Source organism: Kazachstania africana, chromosome 1, assembly GCF_000304475.1.
Source record: "Kazachstania africana CBS 2517 chromosome 1, complete genome".
Classification (NCBI taxonomy): domain Eukaryota; kingdom Fungi; phylum Ascomycota; class Saccharomycetes; order Saccharomycetales; family Saccharomycetaceae; genus Kazachstania; species Kazachstania africana.
This window is the reverse complement of record NC_018940.1, coordinates 1,154,479-1,174,710: the sequence shown is the minus strand read 5'-3', so window position 1 is coordinate 1,174,710 and position 20,232 is coordinate 1,154,479. Positions and strand designations below refer to the sequence as shown.

General features: G+C 36.5%; 6 protein-coding genes and 1 non-coding gene across 7 annotated transcripts; 4 read left to right on the top strand and 3 right to left on the bottom strand.

The window, feature by feature from the left end:
- Nucleotides 1-76: 76 nt before the first annotated feature.
- Nucleotides 77-159, top strand: KAFR0Atrna4L. The gene has a single exon. It is a non-coding gene; the product is annotated as a tRNA-Leu (tRNA).
- A 116-nt stretch (nt 160-275) lies between these two features.
- Nucleotides 276-4,562, bottom strand: KAFR0A05780 (RNA helicase; the record flags this gene model as incomplete). The annotated part of the gene is made up of 1 exon (XM_003955099.1): nt 276-4,562. One exon carries the CDS (start codon nt 4,560-4,562, stop codon nt 276-278), a length of 4,287 nt encoding a protein of 1,428 aa, XP_003955148.1.
- A 304-nt stretch (nt 4,563-4,866) lies between these two features.
- On the top strand, nt 4,867-6,006 carry CDC73 (Cdc73p; the record flags this gene model as incomplete). The annotated part of the gene is made up of 1 exon (XM_003955098.1): nt 4,867-6,006. One exon carries the CDS (start codon nt 4,867-4,869, stop codon nt 6,004-6,006), a length of 1,140 nt encoding a protein of 379 aa, XP_003955147.1.
- A 93-nt stretch (nt 6,007-6,099) lies between these two features.
- VPS36 (ESCRT-II subunit protein VPS36) lies at nt 6,100-7,590 on the bottom strand (the record flags this gene model as incomplete). The annotated part of the gene is made up of 1 exon (XM_003955097.1): nt 6,100-7,590. One exon carries the CDS (start codon nt 7,588-7,590, stop codon nt 6,100-6,102), a length of 1,491 nt encoding a protein of 496 aa, XP_003955146.1.
- Nucleotides 7,591-8,247: 657 nt separating this feature from the next.
- Nucleotides 8,248-9,036, top strand: PUN1 (Pun1p; the record flags this gene model as incomplete). The annotated part of the gene is made up of 1 exon (XM_003955096.1): nt 8,248-9,036. The coding sequence occupies one exon, from the start codon at nt 8,248-8,250 to the stop codon at nt 9,034-9,036; it is 789 nt and encodes a 262-aa protein (XP_003955145.1).
- A 263-nt stretch (nt 9,037-9,299) lies between these two features.
- On the bottom strand, nt 9,300-11,342 carry INA1 (Ina1p; the record flags this gene model as incomplete). Its single annotated transcript, XM_003955095.1, has 1 exon — nt 9,300-11,342. The coding sequence occupies one exon, from the start codon at nt 11,340-11,342 to the stop codon at nt 9,300-9,302; it is 2,043 nt and encodes a 680-aa protein (XP_003955144.1).
- Nucleotides 11,343-13,991: 2,649 nt separating this feature from the next.
- On the top strand, nt 13,992-20,117 carry FAS1 (tetrafunctional fatty acid synthase subunit FAS1; the record flags this gene model as incomplete). Its single annotated transcript, XM_003955094.1, has 1 exon — nt 13,992-20,117. One exon carries the CDS (start codon nt 13,992-13,994, stop codon nt 20,115-20,117), a length of 6,126 nt encoding a protein of 2,041 aa, XP_003955143.1.
- Nucleotides 20,118-20,232: the final 115 nt, after the last annotated feature.

Sequence of the window (20,232 nt, the reverse complement as noted above, 5' to 3'; positions counted from 1 at the left end):
AAAATAGGAAGAAAGTTTGGTCTGAAATAGGGTTTATATGGTTTTCTCTAGGAAATCGTAAAAATATAAATACTATGGAGGGTTGGCCGAGTGGTCTAAGGCGGCAGACTTAAGATCTGTTGGACGGTGTCCGCGCGAGTTCGAACCTCGCATCCTTCATTATTTTTTTTTATCGCAATGTTCAACATCACATCGTAGACATATAGGGAACTGCTGCGACATACTAGTTTATGAAATAAAGTTTCTCTATTATGTGATATATTAGTATCTATAAATTATCTTTCGTTACAAAGAAGCTCTTCCACAATTTTTAAAACGTCGTCAGCCTTCTGAGTTTTATATGCTTTTGAATCATCTGCGTAGCTTGGCATGTCGAATTTAACCTTGATTGCAAGATCTAACATTTTTCTTAGCTCTTTTATCAAAACGGCGTTTTTACACCACGTCCTAATAGGGAGCCAATTATCTACCACGATTCCAGGGGAATGTGAAGTACCATTTATATCGTAGTTTATTGCCCCACCGAACAATAAAACAGCCAATGTGGACGTTGGCGTTATATCCCTCAAATAGAGTTTGTTTGTTACCTGAGAACTATTAAAAATAATAAATGGGAATTTTAGCATCGGTGTTGAAGAGGTATACTTTTCTTTCATGATACTATCGTCATCCAACGTCTTGAAATCCTCTGGATTAATGTTATTATTAGAGAAAAAGACGGAAGACGGATGGATAAATGCTCTTGAAGCTGGTAGGGGTAGGTTCTTTAGATTTTTAATATCATGTAATTCTTGGTTATCTTGAAATAGTGAGATTAGTCTATCCTGATATTCTTCATTTCTAATCCAGTATTTTATTAGTTTAGCCTCTGGATCTTTTTCTATTGTACCTGAGGTGGTAGCTAAAAATTTTGGATCTGGCAATTGAACCCTTGCTACATGTGGGTAAAAAGCCCCAGTAAGCACAGCCATAATAAGAGCAAAATTATGAGCGTTCCTATTAAACGTCTCTGCACCCGGTTTATAGCTATTTGGCAAGAAACCAACATCTTTCAAAATGGAATAATACTGAACTCTTGCCGAAAGGATGTCGTTCACTTTATTGTACGAGAGCATATTATCTTTTAGAAATTTACTCTTTTCTTGTCCTTTCTTCAATGTTAAGTACTTCTGCAATAGTTCAGTAACTGCCAGAACATCGCCTTCTGACTCAAACCTGCTTAAAACCCTTTTAATTGCATCTCGGTTTTCAATGCCTCCAACGAATGGAAGTGAACCAGTACTTAAAATAGAGGTCACTAATATACCAATGTCAGTAACACCAAAAGTTACACTGTAGATCAGCAACTTACCATATTTACTATCCATTACGGGCATTAATGAAATATATCTACCTAACTCAGTTAACGACTTATCAGACTCATGTAACAAGCCAGCTGCTATTAACATTCTTTCAGCTTTTTGTAGGGCATTTAATGGAGGGGCTTCCAGACCTGATGCCAAAAATTTGGTCACATCGCCAATATTCAAGGCCTTAACTGAAAGGTATAAAGACTCTAGTGATATACGTTTGATTTCTGGCGCTGGCATTGGAGCAAATTCTTCATATAGACTTCTAGAAAAAAGCTTGAAGGACACACCCTCTCTAACCCTACCCGCACGCCCTCTACGTTGTTTCGCTTCTGCCTTAGAAATAAATGATTCGATTAACCTTGTTGTGTTATCATGTGAATTGTAGTAGGTTGTTTTCGCACGCCCTGTATCAATTGTAGCAACACAATCATCAATTGTGATAGAGGTTTCTGCAATATTCGTGGAAACAACGATTTTTCTATATCCTGGATACTTCTTGAACACTCTTTGCTGATCTTCGGGTGTCAAGGCTGAATGCAGGGGTAAGACTACCAACTGTTTTTGAGCATCTTCCTCACTTAGTAATCTACAACACTTATTAATTTCAGCAACACCGGGTAGAAAAATGATAATAGAACCATCATTTTTTTCAGATTCAAGTCTACCATCAACGTGCTTTGTTAGCTGACAAATCAAGTCATAATTGATATTCCCTGCTCTGAAGAACTTCGAGTCAGCTGATGGCCTCAAATATCCATCATCGCTGTTGTCAATATCTTCTCCATCATTATAAAAATGATTCTTATTATTTTTAGCAATCTTGAAATCCAGGGTTCCAAGAATATCCTCCAGATAATAATCTTTAATGGGGAAAGTACGTCCTTCAATATGGCATGTTGCAAGACCAGGAAAAAATTTTTTGAACAGATCAACACTTATTGTAGCACTCATCAAAACTACTTTTAGGCCTTCAACTTTACCGACGAAACGTCTCAAAAGTGTAACAACGAGGTCAGTATCAATGGACCTTTCATGAACCTCATCTAAAACTATAATTGTGTTTTCCAGAGAGTTCCTGTCGGATCGTAACATTCGAACCAGTACACCAGTCGTCATAAAGGTGATTCTTGTGAAAGGGGTCGTCTTATTAACACCTCTTATCACATATCCAACTTCGTCACCACACTTGACGCACCGTTCGTCTGAAACACGTTCAGCTAGGCCAATCGCAGAAATCCTTCTTGGTTGGGTGCAAACAATTCTGCTCCACTTATTCTGTTTATAGAGGGAATCTAACAAAAATTGTACAACTTGAGTAGATTTCCCTGAACCTGTTTCACCAGTAATAAGTACAACATCATTTCTATCAATCAAATCAACTATAAGCTCTTGTTTGTTCCATGCTGGTAGCGCTGCTCTAACCAACTGCATTTCTTTGTAATTCTGCCCTTGAAGACGTTCAAAATATTTCTTTCTCACCTCATCTAGTTGAGACGGTAGCAGTCTTGAGCTCTTCGTTGTTTTATTTTTTTTGGTAGACTGTTGTGTTGAGGTATTAGCTACATCATCCAGGCCGGTGGAAGCAGTGCTGGTGCCGATAACTAATGGACCGGGGTTATCGATAACCTTCTTAAAGTTCTCCTGTAGCCATTCGTAGATATGAAATACGAACATATCACCTAACAAGCTTAGTTCTTTGATGTGAAGTAATAATTTACTCAATATCTGTTTTTTAATGTAGTTTGGCAACTTATAATTTCTATCAAAAGTTGACACAATAATCCCAGGCAAGCCAAAAGGATAATTTTTTGTTCTGAGAACTTTTAATTTTAGTCTAAGTTTATCATCTAATGCAATTGTGAAGGAACAATCCTTTTTTACCAGTTCAACTTTATCTTCGTAAATACTTTTCAGACTTTCATACTCCTGATTCCAAATTTCGATTGACTCCTGAGAGTCTGTCAAGCCAGGTAAATCTTGAAGTTCAGGTAACACACTTCTCGTAAGAAAACCCGCTGCCTCATTTTCGTCCATATCAGTCTTTTCTAAGGCATATAAAACCTCATCATTAGAAAAACCGCTCTCAACCAAACGTTCAACCATCATTCTTGTTTGTAGTGGCAAGGATGAAATTTCAATTTTATTCCTTGAATCCTCTTTTCTCTTATGAAAGAATTGAGGCAAATCATCTTCAGGAAGATTAAAGAGTAAGAAAGAAAGAGGGTCCTCATACTTCATTGCTTCCTTTACATGAGCTCTCCTAAAATTCAGAGAGAGGAGTTTCTCTTCAAGTTCTTTTGCCTTATCACCATCACGATCAATTTTGTTCCCTTTTGCGGTCCAATCGATATATTTTCTCATTGATATCTCGATAATTTGTCTACTAGACTCCGCCAAATCGATAAAAGTAGCATTTTCCCAAACCTTTCTTGGAAAATTGGCAGCACAATTTTGTTTTGGCTTGCTGGAGGAAGGCCTCGTATTTGTTTGCTTCTTGACTTTATTGGTTTCAGCAAGCGTGCTTGATGATATTACTATGGGCATTTTACTCTCTTTTTCAGATTGGTTATCTCTAGCTGCTAATTCCTTTTCCCTCTTTGCTTTGGCTACTCTATCCTCGAAAATAGTTTTGAATGGTTCTGAGTCGAAAGTTCTACTAGCCTTCGTACTATTGCTTTTGATCAAACCCTTACGAAAATCATCCAAATAGTACCATAACTGTTTATGATTAGGCGGCAGCATCATATGTAGATTCGTGTTGTAGGCAATACGACACAAAGCCAATGTAGCTGCCATGTGCCTAGCTTCCATCGGTGTTTCTTGAGGGACTAATAGACCTTTGTTATTTATCTTGTCATAAGTTGGATCATTCATCCTAACAGTGATAACTTCCTTTGTTTTCGGATCTGTATAGGATAGTACAGCGATTGCAATTAAACCTTTATCGCCAAACTTTTTCATATCATATTCAACCTTATTCCACTTTTTCTTCTGGCAAAATTCATGAAGCAGTGTATGAGGTAATTTACCAGTCCAGCTTGCAGTTGATGTTACTTTGGCACGATTAGCTTGCTGTTTGCTTTTTCTATCATCTTTACTCTCCTCTACTATCTCATTTTTCTTACCTTTTTTGCTCTTTTTCCCATTAGGCAAGCTATCAGGTTTTGGTGAAGGTGTGCTGGAAACCTTTTTGCTGCCTTTCTTTGCCATGGATATACTCTCAATGGACTATAATACTATGTGATGCGTTTTCAAATGATCACTTTATTTATGATAAAGCTCTTCGATATTAACTAAAACTCTAAGAACTTCAGATTTTTCCGATGAGATACCGCTTACCCGGCGTTTAATTATTAAATTTTTCAAAACTGACAAAATTCGTAAAAACATAGCTTTTAGGATACCGTTAATGTGATCTTCAAATTAGTATACGGATATATATATATATAGTTGAAAAATTTTAGACGTAGGAGGGTCTTTAAACGGTAAGATACTTTTTAAGGAATCCACCACGATGACGAACTCAATTTTAAACAAGGTCAGGGAGCATTTGAAAAATGGAGATAAATTTTCTTTATTACACGCTAATAATGAAAATACGGATGATATAGGTAATGCTGAGAAGATATCCTTTGCTAATGCTGAGGAAATATCATTGAAAGTGCCTACTGAATTCGAAGTTACTGGAAATGCGACACCATTAAAGGTAATAATCCATTGTTGGATGCATAAGGATTCGAGTGCCGCAGATTATTTAGCTGACTGTCAAAAGAAACAATTGACTAATATTTCATTTTTACAGAGGACAGATTTGCTTAATTGGTTAAGTGGTGAAGCAGACACTTCAAGGTATCTCACAAGTGTTTCCGAAAAAGTGGCAGATGAAGCTAAAATTTCCACAGAATCCAAGGACGAATCTGAAACTAGAAAGGATGAGCACATAAAAGATATAAGTAACAGCGATCCCATATTAGCGGAAACTATGAAACATGAAAGAGTATTATTAGATCATAATTCTTCCTTACGTGGTTCTAAACCTATTGATTTTGGATATTTAATTAAAGATGCTGAACTCAAATTAGTACAGTCGATGAAGTCTTCTATGCGCTCCAAAACTCGTAAAACTGACGGCCACGTCTCAAAAACAGCAAATATATCAAAGCAGGTATCTCGTAAAGATCCAATCATTTTGATACCTTCTGCAGCATCATCAATATTAACAATAAGTAACATCAAAAAGTTTTTGGAGGAGTCTCAATATGTCACTTCAAGTGATTTTTCTTCTTCTTTACAAAATGACTTAGTTACAATAGAGAAAAAGTTTGATAGAATAACTAGACCTATTAGATTCATTGTTGTAAATAATACAAGAATGTTTACAAAGCCAGAGTACTGGGACAGAGTTGTAGCTATATTCACGACAGGACATTCATGGCAATTCAATAGTTATCAATGGAACACCCCGCAAGAACTATTCCAACGTTGCAAAGGTTATTATTTCTATTTCAATGGAGACGAAGTACCACAGCATGTGCAGCAATGGAATGTTCAAAGGATGGCGCTTGACAAAAATAAGAGATTTAAGGATGTTGAGGTTGTCCGTTACTTTTGGAACAGTCTCGAAAAGGAACTAATATCAAAAGGTTATCATTAATTGCCGAAATTCTAGAAAATATGTATATATATATGTAAGTATATCATAGACATGAATGAATGCATGTTTGTTTTATTATTATGAAAAAGAGTACTATAACCAACTATTGTTTTTGTAGTAGTGGATGCCGCTTAGTTGTTCATCAATAACAAGTTTTTCGCTATCCATACAATCCTGTAATATTTCAGCAATGACACCCATTGTCCAGTTACTATTTGCTTGTGATTCTGGATTCAAATGTTGATTTATTTTTAAAACATCTGATCCTGGACAATCTTCAACAAATTTAATAATCTTAGATTTTATTACTTCAAATGAATTGACACTTGAAAGACAAAGAACTCTATTATTAATTTTCATTAATTTTAATTCTTCCAATCCCAGTTTTGTGAATCTTTCACAAGCTTCTTTCATTTCTTGAGGTGAAATAAGACCTGTACCAATTCTCATCGTCTTGTTATACATGGCATACAGATCCACCAGCGTTATCATTACGTTACCATCATTTTGAAATTCCAATATTGCAAACTCATAGATTTCTCTTGCAATCTCATCCATAAAATAGTCTTTGTCAAAGAACTTCTCCCTATCTATGATCAAAGAAGGTTTTACCTTTATTTCGTAGTCCTTATTTCTATACAGTCTTTGAATTTTATCTACTAGGGACATCAAATTATTCATATCGGTCAAGGCATTGTTGAACAAGATATCATTGTTTAATAATTGATTTTCCCTGGATTTCTCTAACCCACTTATTCCTACTAGGTCCATTTTATTCTCACTAATGGCAAAGTTGGAATTTTTGGCCAATTTTTCTTTCTCCCTTTCATTGATTAAAACACCATTTATAGTAGTTGCGTTTTTATTAAAGACATCCTTATGTTTTATCTCTTTCAATAGATTTGTTAATGCTTGATAGAATAGTGTACCGTCTGACCTCCTAAAACTTAACTGAATAAATAAAGGTTTTTTCGAATCAGAAACAATAACCCCAGCCTGTTTTTTCAATCTTGTACCACATATTTCGCAGTTCGTAAGATCCGGATGATTCATGAATGTACATGCAGGACAAATACTATCTTCATGAGAACTATTTCGAGATGGTTTACTATATGTCAGTGAATCCTTGATCAAAGAGAAGTCTAAAGGTACTCCACAGATGTTGCAGACCAATCCCTGTTCTTTAGCATTCTCCATGGAAAGCTTGATTCCATTTAATATATTATCAGATTGACAAATGGGACATTTCCAGAGTGAATTCACATTCCTAGTCTTCTTATCCTTCTCTGAGTTTCTTTTCTTTAGAAAAATGATTATCTTTGGTGATTTTTTCAGAAAACTTCCATTGTAATCTATTGATTCAATATTATCCAACTCCAAAAAGATTGAATTACTGACAGGCAACTTATTATCCACATAAATAAGTCTCTGTGACGTTAAAAACACCCTACCATCTTGCTTATCCAGCTGCTTCAATTTCCCACTGTAAAGACCGACTGAATAGTCAATCAAGATATCGTTTTCATTTTCCCTCAAAGTCGGCTGTCCTGACCTGCTAGTCTCTATGTAACGACAGTATTCCATTGAGTAGCCCCCGTTCGAATTTGAGTGTACGTAGAAGATCCACTCTTCACTACAACAACTGCGTTTGAACTTACAAGAGAATCTTGAAATTAGGTCTTGCGAAAATAGGGCTTATACGCAACCGAAAAAGCACCGAAAAAATCAAATCATCCCAGAAAGCTGTTCATCACATGACCATGGCACACTCGAAGGGTAGTTGTGAGTGACACGACACGACGCTGGGTGACGAAGTAGACACCCGATGGCTGATAAGAGAACACGGCTCCTTCTGAGTGGAAACTCGGCTGATAATGAGTAATAGTTCAGGTCCATTATTTCATTTCCCTCAATGCATGCACATACTACTAAAACACACACACACATGGTCTCTCTCTCACCCCACACCGAGTGATTTCTTGGCCAGTCTAATTTTAATTCACAGCGTGAAACCAAGCCATCTCTTTAATTTGGTGTCCACATCGGGAAACCGTCGTCAATGTGCTTGGCGCAGGGCGTGAAAAAAGAAATAACGCTGAGTTTCCATTATTAAAATAGAAGTGATATATTAATAGAATTCATTATATATAAATCACATTTACTTCTGGAAGATCAAGTTGCAAATCTATCTACAAGAATATAGACGATTGAGGTCTTTCCTTTTGAAATAATATAATAGAAATGTCAAATTTTTTCAGTTTACTGCTGACTGCTATCTGCTCATTTGCAGCACTCATACTAGCCTGTATTGCATGTGCAGGCTCTACTAAGAATTATAGCCCCATTAACAAAATATATGCAGCTCAGATAAACCTTTCGGAGCTGAATACATCAACTGTCCTTGGCTCTGCGACCATATCTGAAATCAGCGACATATTGCCTTCTTATATCAACATCGGTTTATGGTCATACTGTATTGAAGACTCATCAAAAGCTGTCACTTCCTGTACTTCCCCCAGTGGAATTCAAAATTTTAATTTGGAAGATCTTATCTACGATAATATCGAGGATAATAACGTTCTCTCTACAATAGACTCCATCGCTGACATCATATTACCTGAAAAATTACAAACTGAATTGGGCTATTACAATCGTATCATTAAATGTATGTTTATTACCCTTTTGATAGGTATTGTCACTAGTTTTCTATGCATAGTCCTCACTTTCCTTAGATGCATCATTCATTTGACTTTAATCAAGGTATTTGGTGTGTGTATGGCACTAATAGCCTTCTTCTCCCTATTGATCAGTGCGGCAACTGGTCTAGGAACATACATTTTCATCCGTCACATCTTAAATAATAACTACAGCGATTATGGCATCAGTTTAAGCTTGGGTTTGAATTATTTTGCTCTGGCTTGGGCTGCAGTTGTAGCTGCTCTACTCAACATTTTTGCCTGGTCGTTCGTTATTCGTCGTAGACAAGTTCAGATGTATGCTGCTCCAATTGAAAAGAGACCATTACTTTAGGTCCAATTCTTTTTAGTTCTTTTGTCCATTGTATTCACTTCTTCTCATATATATATATTCATGAACTGTTTTTAACCTTATGGAACACTTACTCATTTCCATGTCTTGCAAGATTATATATATTTTTACATATATTAAAAATATCCTATGTTAGAAAACTTTTAAAATAAAAATAAATGTATTTCCCTGGATATGAATCTATCATACAATTAATTTATTTGAAGAGTGGTTAATTACACATACATATTTACACACGTATTTGATTAATTATCAGATGCCTTTTCAGTCTCAATCTTGATTTCTTGTTTTGAAGCTTTTAATGAAGAATCGCTGCTTTCTCCGCTCATTTCCTTATCAACAACAACGGCACCAGCTGATTTTCTGTCAGTCCACCAGATGTATAGGACAATCGAACATGTGAACAAAGAAAGACAGAAACTGGTCCATGTTAGACCTAAGGATGCAGCACCACTAGTGTAGACAACATTGAATTTATCAGCAGCAGTACCACTTTTGATGATTTGGATCATAGCAGAAATAATAATTGGACTTAATGCGGTGGCTATGAAATAGAAACCAGTGACAAGAACGAAACAACAACCCTTCAATCCATAGACCTTGATTGCTGGACGGACAATCATCATAGTGAAACAGATCATTAAGAAGAAACCAAGTACAATAGAAATTAAGTTAAATGCTAATACAGCTCTGACAGCTGGAACGTAGTACTTTTCTTTCTTTAATAACTTACCTTGTAATTGTAAGTCATATTTAGTCAAACCTAAAGCTTCAACGTATGGTTCAAAATCGGAATCCAATAAGGCGTCATAGATAATGGTTCTGAAGTCTAAGTTTTGAACAGCATGAGATTTTGAACATGTGGTAATCTTGTTTTCCCCATTAATTTTGCATAATGTGAAAATAGATAATCTGAATTTGAATGGAATGTTCAAGTATTCTAAAATGTTAGGAGTTAATGTGTATAACTGTTCAGATGTAACCGAATCAATACCGGTAATTTGGGATAATAGTTCGACTAATGGTAATAGACTTGTGGCTTCACTAGTTGAAGCAAACTCAATTAAATCTAATAAAGCTTCCATTGTGCCTGTTGCATTAGTGGATGCTTCAAGTAAGGTAACCAAGTCTGGGAAGTAACCAGCTAAACTAGTATCTTCATCCAAGACAGATTCTAATTCATCCAATAACTCAACGGTAGCAGAAGAATTTGTACTGTAGTTTAACAATTCATTTAATGATTTCAATTCAGAAGTAGTAGTGCTAGTTAATGAACTTGCCAAGGTAGTCAATGATGAAGTTAAGGATGAGATAGTGGACATTAAAGTTTCTTTGTCTTTATTGTTATCGTAAATAGTAGTTAAATCAGCCATTGCTTCTTTAGCGACAGAAGAAGTAGTCAAATTACTGCTAATGATTTCTTCCAAGTAGCTTAAAGTTTGAGTTTGATTCTTTGCACTTTCAAATAATATTCTGACAGCTTCTAAAGCGTCCTTATAAGCAGGTTCCAAGCTTTCCATTCCTACAATTGTAGAAGTAATGTTGGATGAAGTAGATAAAGTACTCAACAATACAGTTTCAACACTAGTAGAGATCGAACTGTTCATCAATGTGACTAATGATTCAAAAGTAGCGGAAGCGTTGTTTGAGCCTTCGATGATTTCCAAAGCTGGTAACAAACTCATTAAGTTGGTGAGACCCATGCCTAATAAATCAGTTAATGCATTGGTGACAGCGGTAGCATTGTAAGAATCTTCTAATAATTCAAAGACCAAAGAAGTTAAAGCAGAACTTGAAGTTGAGTTTGAAGAAGATAGATCAGTGACTAAGTCAGTCAATTCAGATAAAGTCTTACTGGTGTTTGAAGATAAAGCCAAGACTTGTTCAATTCCAGAGACCTCACTTTCAGTGACACTGATGTTACCAGACACTAGTAATGGAGATAATGAGACGACTGAATCTAAAGTGCTGGTTAAATTATCAGAATCGATTAATATTTCTAAGATTGGATCTAAAGCAGCAGTTTGAGAAAGGTTTTTCAAGGCGCCGAATAAAGTTTCGGATGAGATATTAGAGTAAATTAAAGCAGCTCCTAGGAAAGTCATAACATTTGACAATTCTGGAATAATCTTTGTGATATTAATATGAGATATATCGGCTTCACCTATGTATACATTTGTTATTGGTTTATAATTTGAAGAAGCACCTGCAGTGGATATCGTTACGAAAAGTAAAGATGCCAGCGTGAATAGTAAAGCTAATGATAGTAATATATTTTTGTTTACCATTTTTATTTTATATTATTAGATATTATTATTTTCTCTTTTGTGTAGAATTAATATTATGCTATAATTATTGGGAATATATTCAAAACAGGATGTGGTATCAGCAAAGAGAGAATATGTCTTTGAGTGAAGAAAGTTCTTTCTTTCTTTTCCTTGTTGATGATGTAAGCTTGAAAAGGAAGTAAGAATCTGAACCTGAACAAGAGGTATGAAAATAGAACTTTATATATATGTAATATAGAACAATATGGTGATGAAGGTGATGATGACAAGAGAGGTACCATGAGGAGAAACCTTACATGAGCAAAGTCACCTGTAAATCCACTGAGCATACATCTGTTAAGAAAAGAGTTGAATTTTTTTTTTTGGCAAATGTAAACAAATGGAGGGTGGAGCAAAAAACCTTTTGCAGCAGTAATGTTGGGAAGCAAGAGCATTCCTCAAGAGTAGTTGATGTGAGCTTGTCATTCTAAATGACAATTCAACAATTTTTTTCTTGCTTCTTCAAAATCTGTCGTTGCCCACCAAGGTGAGAAACCCTCGAAGGCAAGTAGGCAAGAAATGAAAAGAAAAATAAAGTAAGTTTAACAATGCAGCAAGCCGGACGGAGAGAGAAAAAGGTACGAAGACTTCTGAAGAGATTTTATATTCGTTTAGGATTTTTCGCCTCAAGCAGCAGAAGGAACATCATTCCATGGGACCGAGAGAGAGAAAGCGGAAATCAGAAACACAAATGAAAGTTGTTGGCTAAGATAAGCAGGCTCGAGCCTGTCTACTTGATAATTAAAATGATGGAAATTTCCCGTTAAGCTTTGATTTTTGCAATTTAGATTTATGCACATATCATGGTTTTATTTTTGCCTAAAAAATATAATAGGTTATTTTTTGGACCCCCGGGGGACGCCGGAACCATTTCAACTAGCTAATTCCCAGGTAAAAAGATCTGTTGATGTATGTAGTATAATATACAAGCAGTCATACTTGCGAGAGAAACAATATTGCGTATTACCGCTCTTGCAACTTGTGATCATTTTAATAGACGCCCTGTGGGAAGGAACAATAGTGGGTACCAAGTATAATGGACTAAAGGAATAGTTTACACTAATGTACAAGTAAGCGTATCCTTACTTCTCTCTTAGGCAATGCGATTGCCCTCTACGCTCCAACTTGGATAATATCGCCGCTAATGGCGCGCATTTATTGTTGAAACTATCACGTTGAGAAAGAATGATTTCCCGGCGTGGAATTACCACGTATGATCTGATGGAGTTTTTTCCCTTTATTTCTCAGCTGCTTTGAAGCTTATTTTTTAACACTCATCTTGGCTTCTGGCTTTTTTTTGTTGAGTGACGCGCTCAGAAATTTGAAGAACACCGCAGACTTCGATTAACTATTACGTGGAAGTGATAATTGTTGAAAATTTACAAAAAAAATGTAAGATAAAACAATACCAGAAATAGAAGTCTTATCTACTTGTAAGTGACAGAAAACACATCACCCGGTCTAGCATGGCGTAAGCACCAGGAGTTACATGTCCTTTATAGGAAAAATATTATTATATAGCCATGAATCAGAAAAGGATAATCCTGGCATCATCTTTAATCTTACTAAATTTTAATTTCCTCCTTATTATATCATATATTAGTTCGATTCCCCTCGGTGCTAGCGAAAGCATCAAATTTAATAAAGAGAGATGACCTGTTAATGGGCGTAGCTATAATAAGTACATCCATGCATCATGTTAGAGTAAGTGTCAAGATAAGTTCCATACACATCTTCTAACAGACTGTCTCTTTGTGTTTACGAATAGCACATGCTTTTTGCTATGAGAAAAGCACATTGGCCGAGAAAAACTAAGAGCTATAATATAAAAAAATATAAACTTCCGTTCCATTTTCTCGGCCTCAACTATTTTTTTTGTAATCGAATTTTCACATGCATATTTAACACTACCAAGTGCCTCTTCTCTTCCACTTGGCTTCACCGGAAAAAACTTTTCAAAGGCAATGTACGGTGCTGTACTCTCGTGCTGCGTCACCCGGCCTGTATCACCCGGCCGCAACCTTCCCTTCGAAGTTTTTTTTTTCCGAGAAATTAGCGCTTTCACATGTGAAAAATGAAACTTAAGAGTCGGACTGATGCCCTTCTCAGAATTCGATGCAGAACTTCTTTTTCACATGCTGAAATGAATCTCGATGGTTGAAAAAACAAGAATATGAATTGCAATTCAAAACGTGTATAACTTGTACGTAAACAAAAAGTATTATTACACTTGCTGGAGGCGAAGTAGTCACATACCGTTTATAATAATTCTTATCGTTACTGCTTTGTTGTATTGTTGACGAACGTTTATATATCATCTCAACTTTTTTCATTCATTATCTAGAAAGACGTAACTAGATACACAGTGGCTTTCTTCACTTTTCTTTCGAATTCTAATTGATTGATATTTAAGAACAAAACTAATAAATATCGAAGAAAATTTAAAAAGAAAGATACTTCTAATAGTGAAAAAGCTTCTAATAAGAGAAAGAATATAAAATTATCTCTCAAAAAGTTGCTTCACCTTCTTTATCATTGAAACCTTCTTCTTTTTCAAGTTTCCAATAAACACTATAATTTATAAACATTCGATAAACTAAGCTGAAATTAATGATGGTTTCCACAAGATCATTAACACTCTCACACGGCTCTATTGAACACGTACTTTCCGTACCAACTGTTTCATTCTTTGCTGCTTCTCAATTACAAGAACAATTCAAGAAAACTTTACCCGAACCAACGGAAGGTTTTGCAGCTGATGATGAACCAAATTCTTCTGCCGAATTACTAGGTAAATTCTTGGCCTATATTTCATCTCTTATTATCCCAAACAACGATAGAAACCAATTCAATGAAGTCTTACAAACTTCTCTACAAGAATTCGAACACAGTTATTTACATGGCAATGATATTCATACGTTAGGTGCTGACCTCTTAAAAAATAATGACACACCATTGTTGAAAGTTAAAGAATTGATAAAAAATTTCATTAATGCTAAAGTTGTTGCTAATATCCCATTTGAGAAAAATACTACTGCAGCTTTATTTGAAAAAACCAATGACGATACTTCACTGGTGGCTATTTTTGGTGGTCAAGGTAATACAGACGATTATTTTGAAGAATTAAGAGATCTTTACCGTACATATAACGTTTTAGTATCTGATATCATCGAATCTGCTGCAACCACACTAGATGAATTAACCAAATCTTCTTCTGACGCTGAAAAGGTCTTCAACCAGGGCTTCAAATTAATGGATTGGCTAGAAACTCCATCAAAAACCCCCGATAATGACTACCTTTTATCAATTCCCATATCTTGTCCACTAATCGGTGTTATCCAATTTGTGCACTACGCTTTAACTGCAAAACTTCTAGGCTTCACTCCAGGTGAGTTAAGATCCTACTTAAAAGGTGCCACTGGCCACTCTCAAGGCTTAGCCACTGCAATTGCTATCGCTGAAGCAGATTCATGGGACTCATTCAATGTAGCAATGAAGAAAGCAATCTCTTTACTCTTCTTTATCGGTACTCGTTGTTTCCTAGCTTATCCAAACACTTCTTTACCCCCATCAATCGTCGAAGATTCTATAGAAAACGGTGAAGGTGTACCATCTCCAATGTTAACTGTCTCAAATTTAACTAAAGATCAAGTACAAAGCTTTATCGATAAGACTAATGCACATTTACCAGCCGAAAAACATATCGTCATCTCATTAGTTAATGGTGCAAGAAACTTAGTTGTTTCAGGTCCTCCACAATCATTATATGGTCTAAATTTAGCTCTTAGAAAGGCTAAAGCACCATCCGGTCTGGACCAATCAAGAATTCCACACAGTGAAAGAAAATTAAAGATTTCAAACAGATTTTTGCCAGTTACTTCTCCCTTCCATTCCCACTTACTAGTTCCCGCTAACGATTTAATATTGAACGACCTCAAAGACCACGACATTGAATTTTTCAATAATGACTTAATGATCCCTGTTTATGATACATTCAATGGTGAAGACTTAAAAGATTATAAAGGTTCAATTGTTGCTAGAGTGGTCGACTGTATTATAAATCTACCAGTCAATTGGGAAACATCTACACAGTTCGAAGTGTCTCACATCCTGGATTTTGGCCCTGGTGGTGCTTCTGGGCTAGGTGTTCTAACTCACCGTAACAAAGATGGTACTGGTGTCCGTATCATCGTTGCTGGTACTCTAGAGATTAATCCAGATGACGACTATGGTTTCAAACAAGAATTATTTTCTCATTCTATCAAGAGAAATCCTAACTGGCTCAAGCAATTCCACCCAAAATTAGCAATGAATAAGAACGGTAAAGTCTACGTTGACACAAAATTCTCCAAATTATTAGGTAGAGCACCACTTTTAGTTCCTGGTATGACACCAACAACTGTTTCACCAGATTTTGTTGCCGCCACCATAAACGCTGGATACCAAATTGAATTAGCAGGAGGTGGTTACTTTTCTCCAGAAGGTATGACTAAAGCCATCGATGATGTCGTTGCTCAAATTGAACCTGGTCATAGTTTGGCTATTAACTTAATTTACGTTAACCCAAGAATGATGCAATGGGGTATTCCTTTAATCAAAGAACTGAGACAAAGAGGCTATCCAATTCAGTCACTGACTATTGGTGCCGGTGTTCCTTCCATTGAAATTGCTACGGAATATATTGAAACTTTAGGTTTAACTCATTTGGGTTTAAAGCCTGGTTCTATTGATTCTATCTCACAGGTAATAAATATTGCCAAGGCCCATCCAAATTTCCCGATTGTATTACAGTGGACTGGTGGTAGAGCAGGTGGTCATCATTCATACGAAGACTTCCATGCTCCAGTACTACAAATGTACTCTAAAATTAGAAGACAATCTAACATTGTTCTGATCGCTGGTTCCGGTTTTGGTTCCGCTGAAGACACTTATAAGTACTTGACTGGTGAATGGTCTACCAAGTACAGTTACCCACCAATGCCATTTGACGGTTTCCTATTTGGCTCTAGAGTTATGACTGCTAAGGAAGCAAAGACTTCTCCAGCTGCCAAACGAGCAATTGCTGATTGTGTCGGTGTTTCGGACAACCAATGGGAGAATACCTACAAGAAACCAACTGGTGGTATTATTACAGTTCGCTCAGAAATGGGTGAACCAATTCATAAACTTGCTACCCGTTGCGTTGTTTTTTGGAAAGAATTAGATGACACGATTTTTAATTTACCAAAGAATAAGCTACAAGCTGCACTTGATGCCAAAAAAGACTACATTATTGCGAAATTGAATGCTGATACCCAAAAGCCATGGTTTGCCACTGTAAACGGTGAAGTCCGTGACCTGATTGGTATGACATACGAGGAGGTTGCCAAGAGGTTAGTAGAACTGATGTTTATAAAGTCTACTGACTCATGGATTGATCCAACTTTAAGAAACTTCACTGGTGATTTCTTACGTCGTGTTGAAGAACGTTTCATCACGACCAAGTGTACCTCTATTATCCAATCATACTCCGTATTGGATGAACCAGAGAAGGCTCTTGATTTGGTATTTAAGACTTTACCTGCTGCCAAAGAACAATACATGAACGCTCAAGATGTCGACTATTTCTTAAGTTGCTGTCAAAACCCGTTACAGAAACCTGTTCCTTTCGTTCCTGTCCTAGATAACAGATTCGAGTTCTTTTTTAAGAAGGATTCCTTATGGCAGTCAGAAAATTTGGAAGCTGTTGTCGATGAAGATGTCGAAAGAACCTGTATTTTACACGGCCCAGTCGCTGCTCAGTTCACAAAAACTATTGATGAACCAATTAAGGAAATTCTTGATGGTATTCATGACGGTCATGTGAAGATGTTATTGAACGATTACTATGATAATGACATGTCTAATATTCCTGTCGTTGAGTATTTCGGTGGCCAAGATCCAACTCCATCTGACAAAGAAGTACTTGATTCAGTCTCTTGCAAGGCAACAGTGAACACAGATGAGGTGGCATGGTTCAAATTATTGGCTGGCCCTAACAAAGATTGGAGACATGCTTTCTTTACCAGTGCCAGATTTATTCAAGGTTCATTATTCGCAGAAAATGCCGCCAGAAAAGTCTTTAAACCTTGCAAGCATATGGTTATTGATATTAAGAACCAAAATGATTCCTCTAAAACTGTTGTTACTTTACTTGAGCCCGTACATGGAGAAAGAAAACCTACTGCAGTGCTTAGGTTGATAAAGGAAAATTTGATCCAATTGGAATTGATCGAAAATAGAACAATGGATGGCAAACCTGTCTCCCTACCTTTGCTATATGTTTATAGACCAGAAGATGGGTTTGCTCCAATTTTTGAGGTTATGGAAGACCGTAACAACAGAATTAAAGAGTTATATTGGAAGTTATGGATTGACGAACCATTCAACTTGAATTTCAACGCAAGGGATGTTATCCACGGCGGTTCATTTACCATTACAACCGAAGCCATCACTGAATTTACACATGCTATTGGTAATAATTGTGAAGATTTCGTTCCAAGATCTGGTAGAACAACACTAGCTCCAATGGATTTTGCCATCGTTATTGGCTGGAGAGCTATTATCAAAGCTATATTCCCGGAAACTGTGGACGGTGATTTATTGAAGCTTGTACATTTATCCAATGGATATAGAATGTGTCCTGGCGCAACTCCTTTGCAAGAAAATGACGTCGTCTCGACTTCTGCTGTTATTAAATCAGTTGTCAACCAACCTACTGGTAAAGTAGTAGAAGTTGTTGGTACCCTGATCAGAGATTCTAAACCTGTAATGGAAGTCACATCATCCTTTTTCTACAGAGGCGCATATGATGATTATGAGAACACTTTCCAAAAAATTGACGAACCTATTTACGAAATGAACATTAATTCCGCTAAGGACATCTCAGTTCTTCAATCCAAGGAATGGTTCCATCTTGACGATGAGGAAATTGATCTTTTAGGCAAAAATTTGACGTTTGAAATGGAAAGCGAAGTCACTTTCAACAGCGCTAACGTGTTCTCATCTGTTAAATGTTATGGTCCTATTAAGATGGAACTTCCAACTAAGGAAAAAATTGAAATTGGTTTTGTCGATTATGATGCTGGTGAATCATATGGTAACCCAGTCATCGATTTCTTAAGCAGAAATGCCTCTACATTAGAACAGAACGTGAATTTGGAAAACCCTATCCCTATTGCTACACTAACTTCTCAATCTCCAAGTACAAACGTAACTTATGGTAGAGTATCTGGAGACTTGAATCCAATTCATGTCTCTCGCCATTTTGCCAGTTATGCTAACTTGCCAGGTACAATTACACATGGTATGTACTCTTCTGCGAATATTAGAGCGCTTATTGAAAACTGTGCTGCTGATGGGGTTTCTTCGAGAGTTCGTGGCTATACCTGCCAATTCGTCAATATGGTTTTACCAAACACTCAATTAACAACAGTTATCCAACATGTTGGCATGATCAATGGCCGTAAAGTGGTCAAATTTGAAACTAAGAACGACCAAGATACCATTGTTTTGACTGGTGAAGCAGAAATCGAACAACCTGTATCAACATTTGTGTTCACGGGCCAAGGTTCTCAAGAACAAGGTATGGGTATGGACTTATATGAATCTTCTGAAGTTGCCAAGAACGTTTGGGATAGAGCAGATACTCATTTCAGAAACACTTATGGTATTTCCATCTTAGATATCGTTAAAAACAATCCAAAGGAGTACACTGTCTACTTTGGTGGTGAAAAGGGTAGAGAGATTAGAGAGAATTACACTCAAATGATGTTCGAAACAATCGTTGATGGAGAGGTAAAATCGGAAAAAATCTTTAAGGAGATAGATGAGGATACTACTTCCTACACCTTCAAATCTGTTAATGGTTTACTATCAGCCACTCAATTCACTCAACCCGCTTTAACTCTCATGGAGAAGGCAGCCTACGAGGATTTGAAATCTAAGGGTTTAATTCCTGTAGGTGCTGCATTTGCTGGCCATTCCCTAGGTGAATATGCCGCACTAGCTTCTTTGGCAGACATTATGTCCATTGAATCACTTGTTGAAGTCGTATTCTACAGGGGTATGACAATGCAATGTGCAGTTCCAAGAGATCACTTGGGCAGATCTAATTATGGTATGGTTGCAGTTAACCCAGGTAGAGTGAGTCCGACCTTTACTCAAGAGGCTTTAATATTCGTCGTGGAAAAAGTTGCCTCAAGAACTACGTGGCTTTTGGAAATTGTTAATTACAACGTAGAGGGTCAGCAATATGTTGCAGCTGGTGATTTGAGAGCATTGGACACTTTAACTAACGTATTAAACTTCATAAAAATGCAAAAGATTGATATTGTTAAATTACAGGAATCTATGCCTCTCGAAGAAGTCGAAGCTCACCTATTCGAGATTGTAGATGAGGTCTCGAAATCCAGCTTGGCTAAAGGGCAACCTATCGAATTAGAAAGAGGCTTTGCTTGCATTCCGTTGCGTGGTATTTCTGTTCCATTCCATTCCTCTTATCTTAGAAACGGTGTAAAGCCATTCAAGAATTTCATCAAAAAGAATATCCTCAAAGAAAATGTCAAGACGAACAGGTTGGTCGGTAAATATATTCCAAATCTAACTGCTAAACCTTTCCAAATAACAAAGGAATATTTCCAGGGTGTCTACGATTTAACTGGCTCTGAAAAAATCAAGTCCATCCTGGACAACTGGGAACAATACGAAAAGCAATAGATGATTCATTAGACTTTCTCTGAGATGATTAATAGAGAATGTTCTTTATTTAATTTTTAAGTTATATATTTTTATTTCAGAATGTCATTAATATGCACAATTTCTTAATTAATTT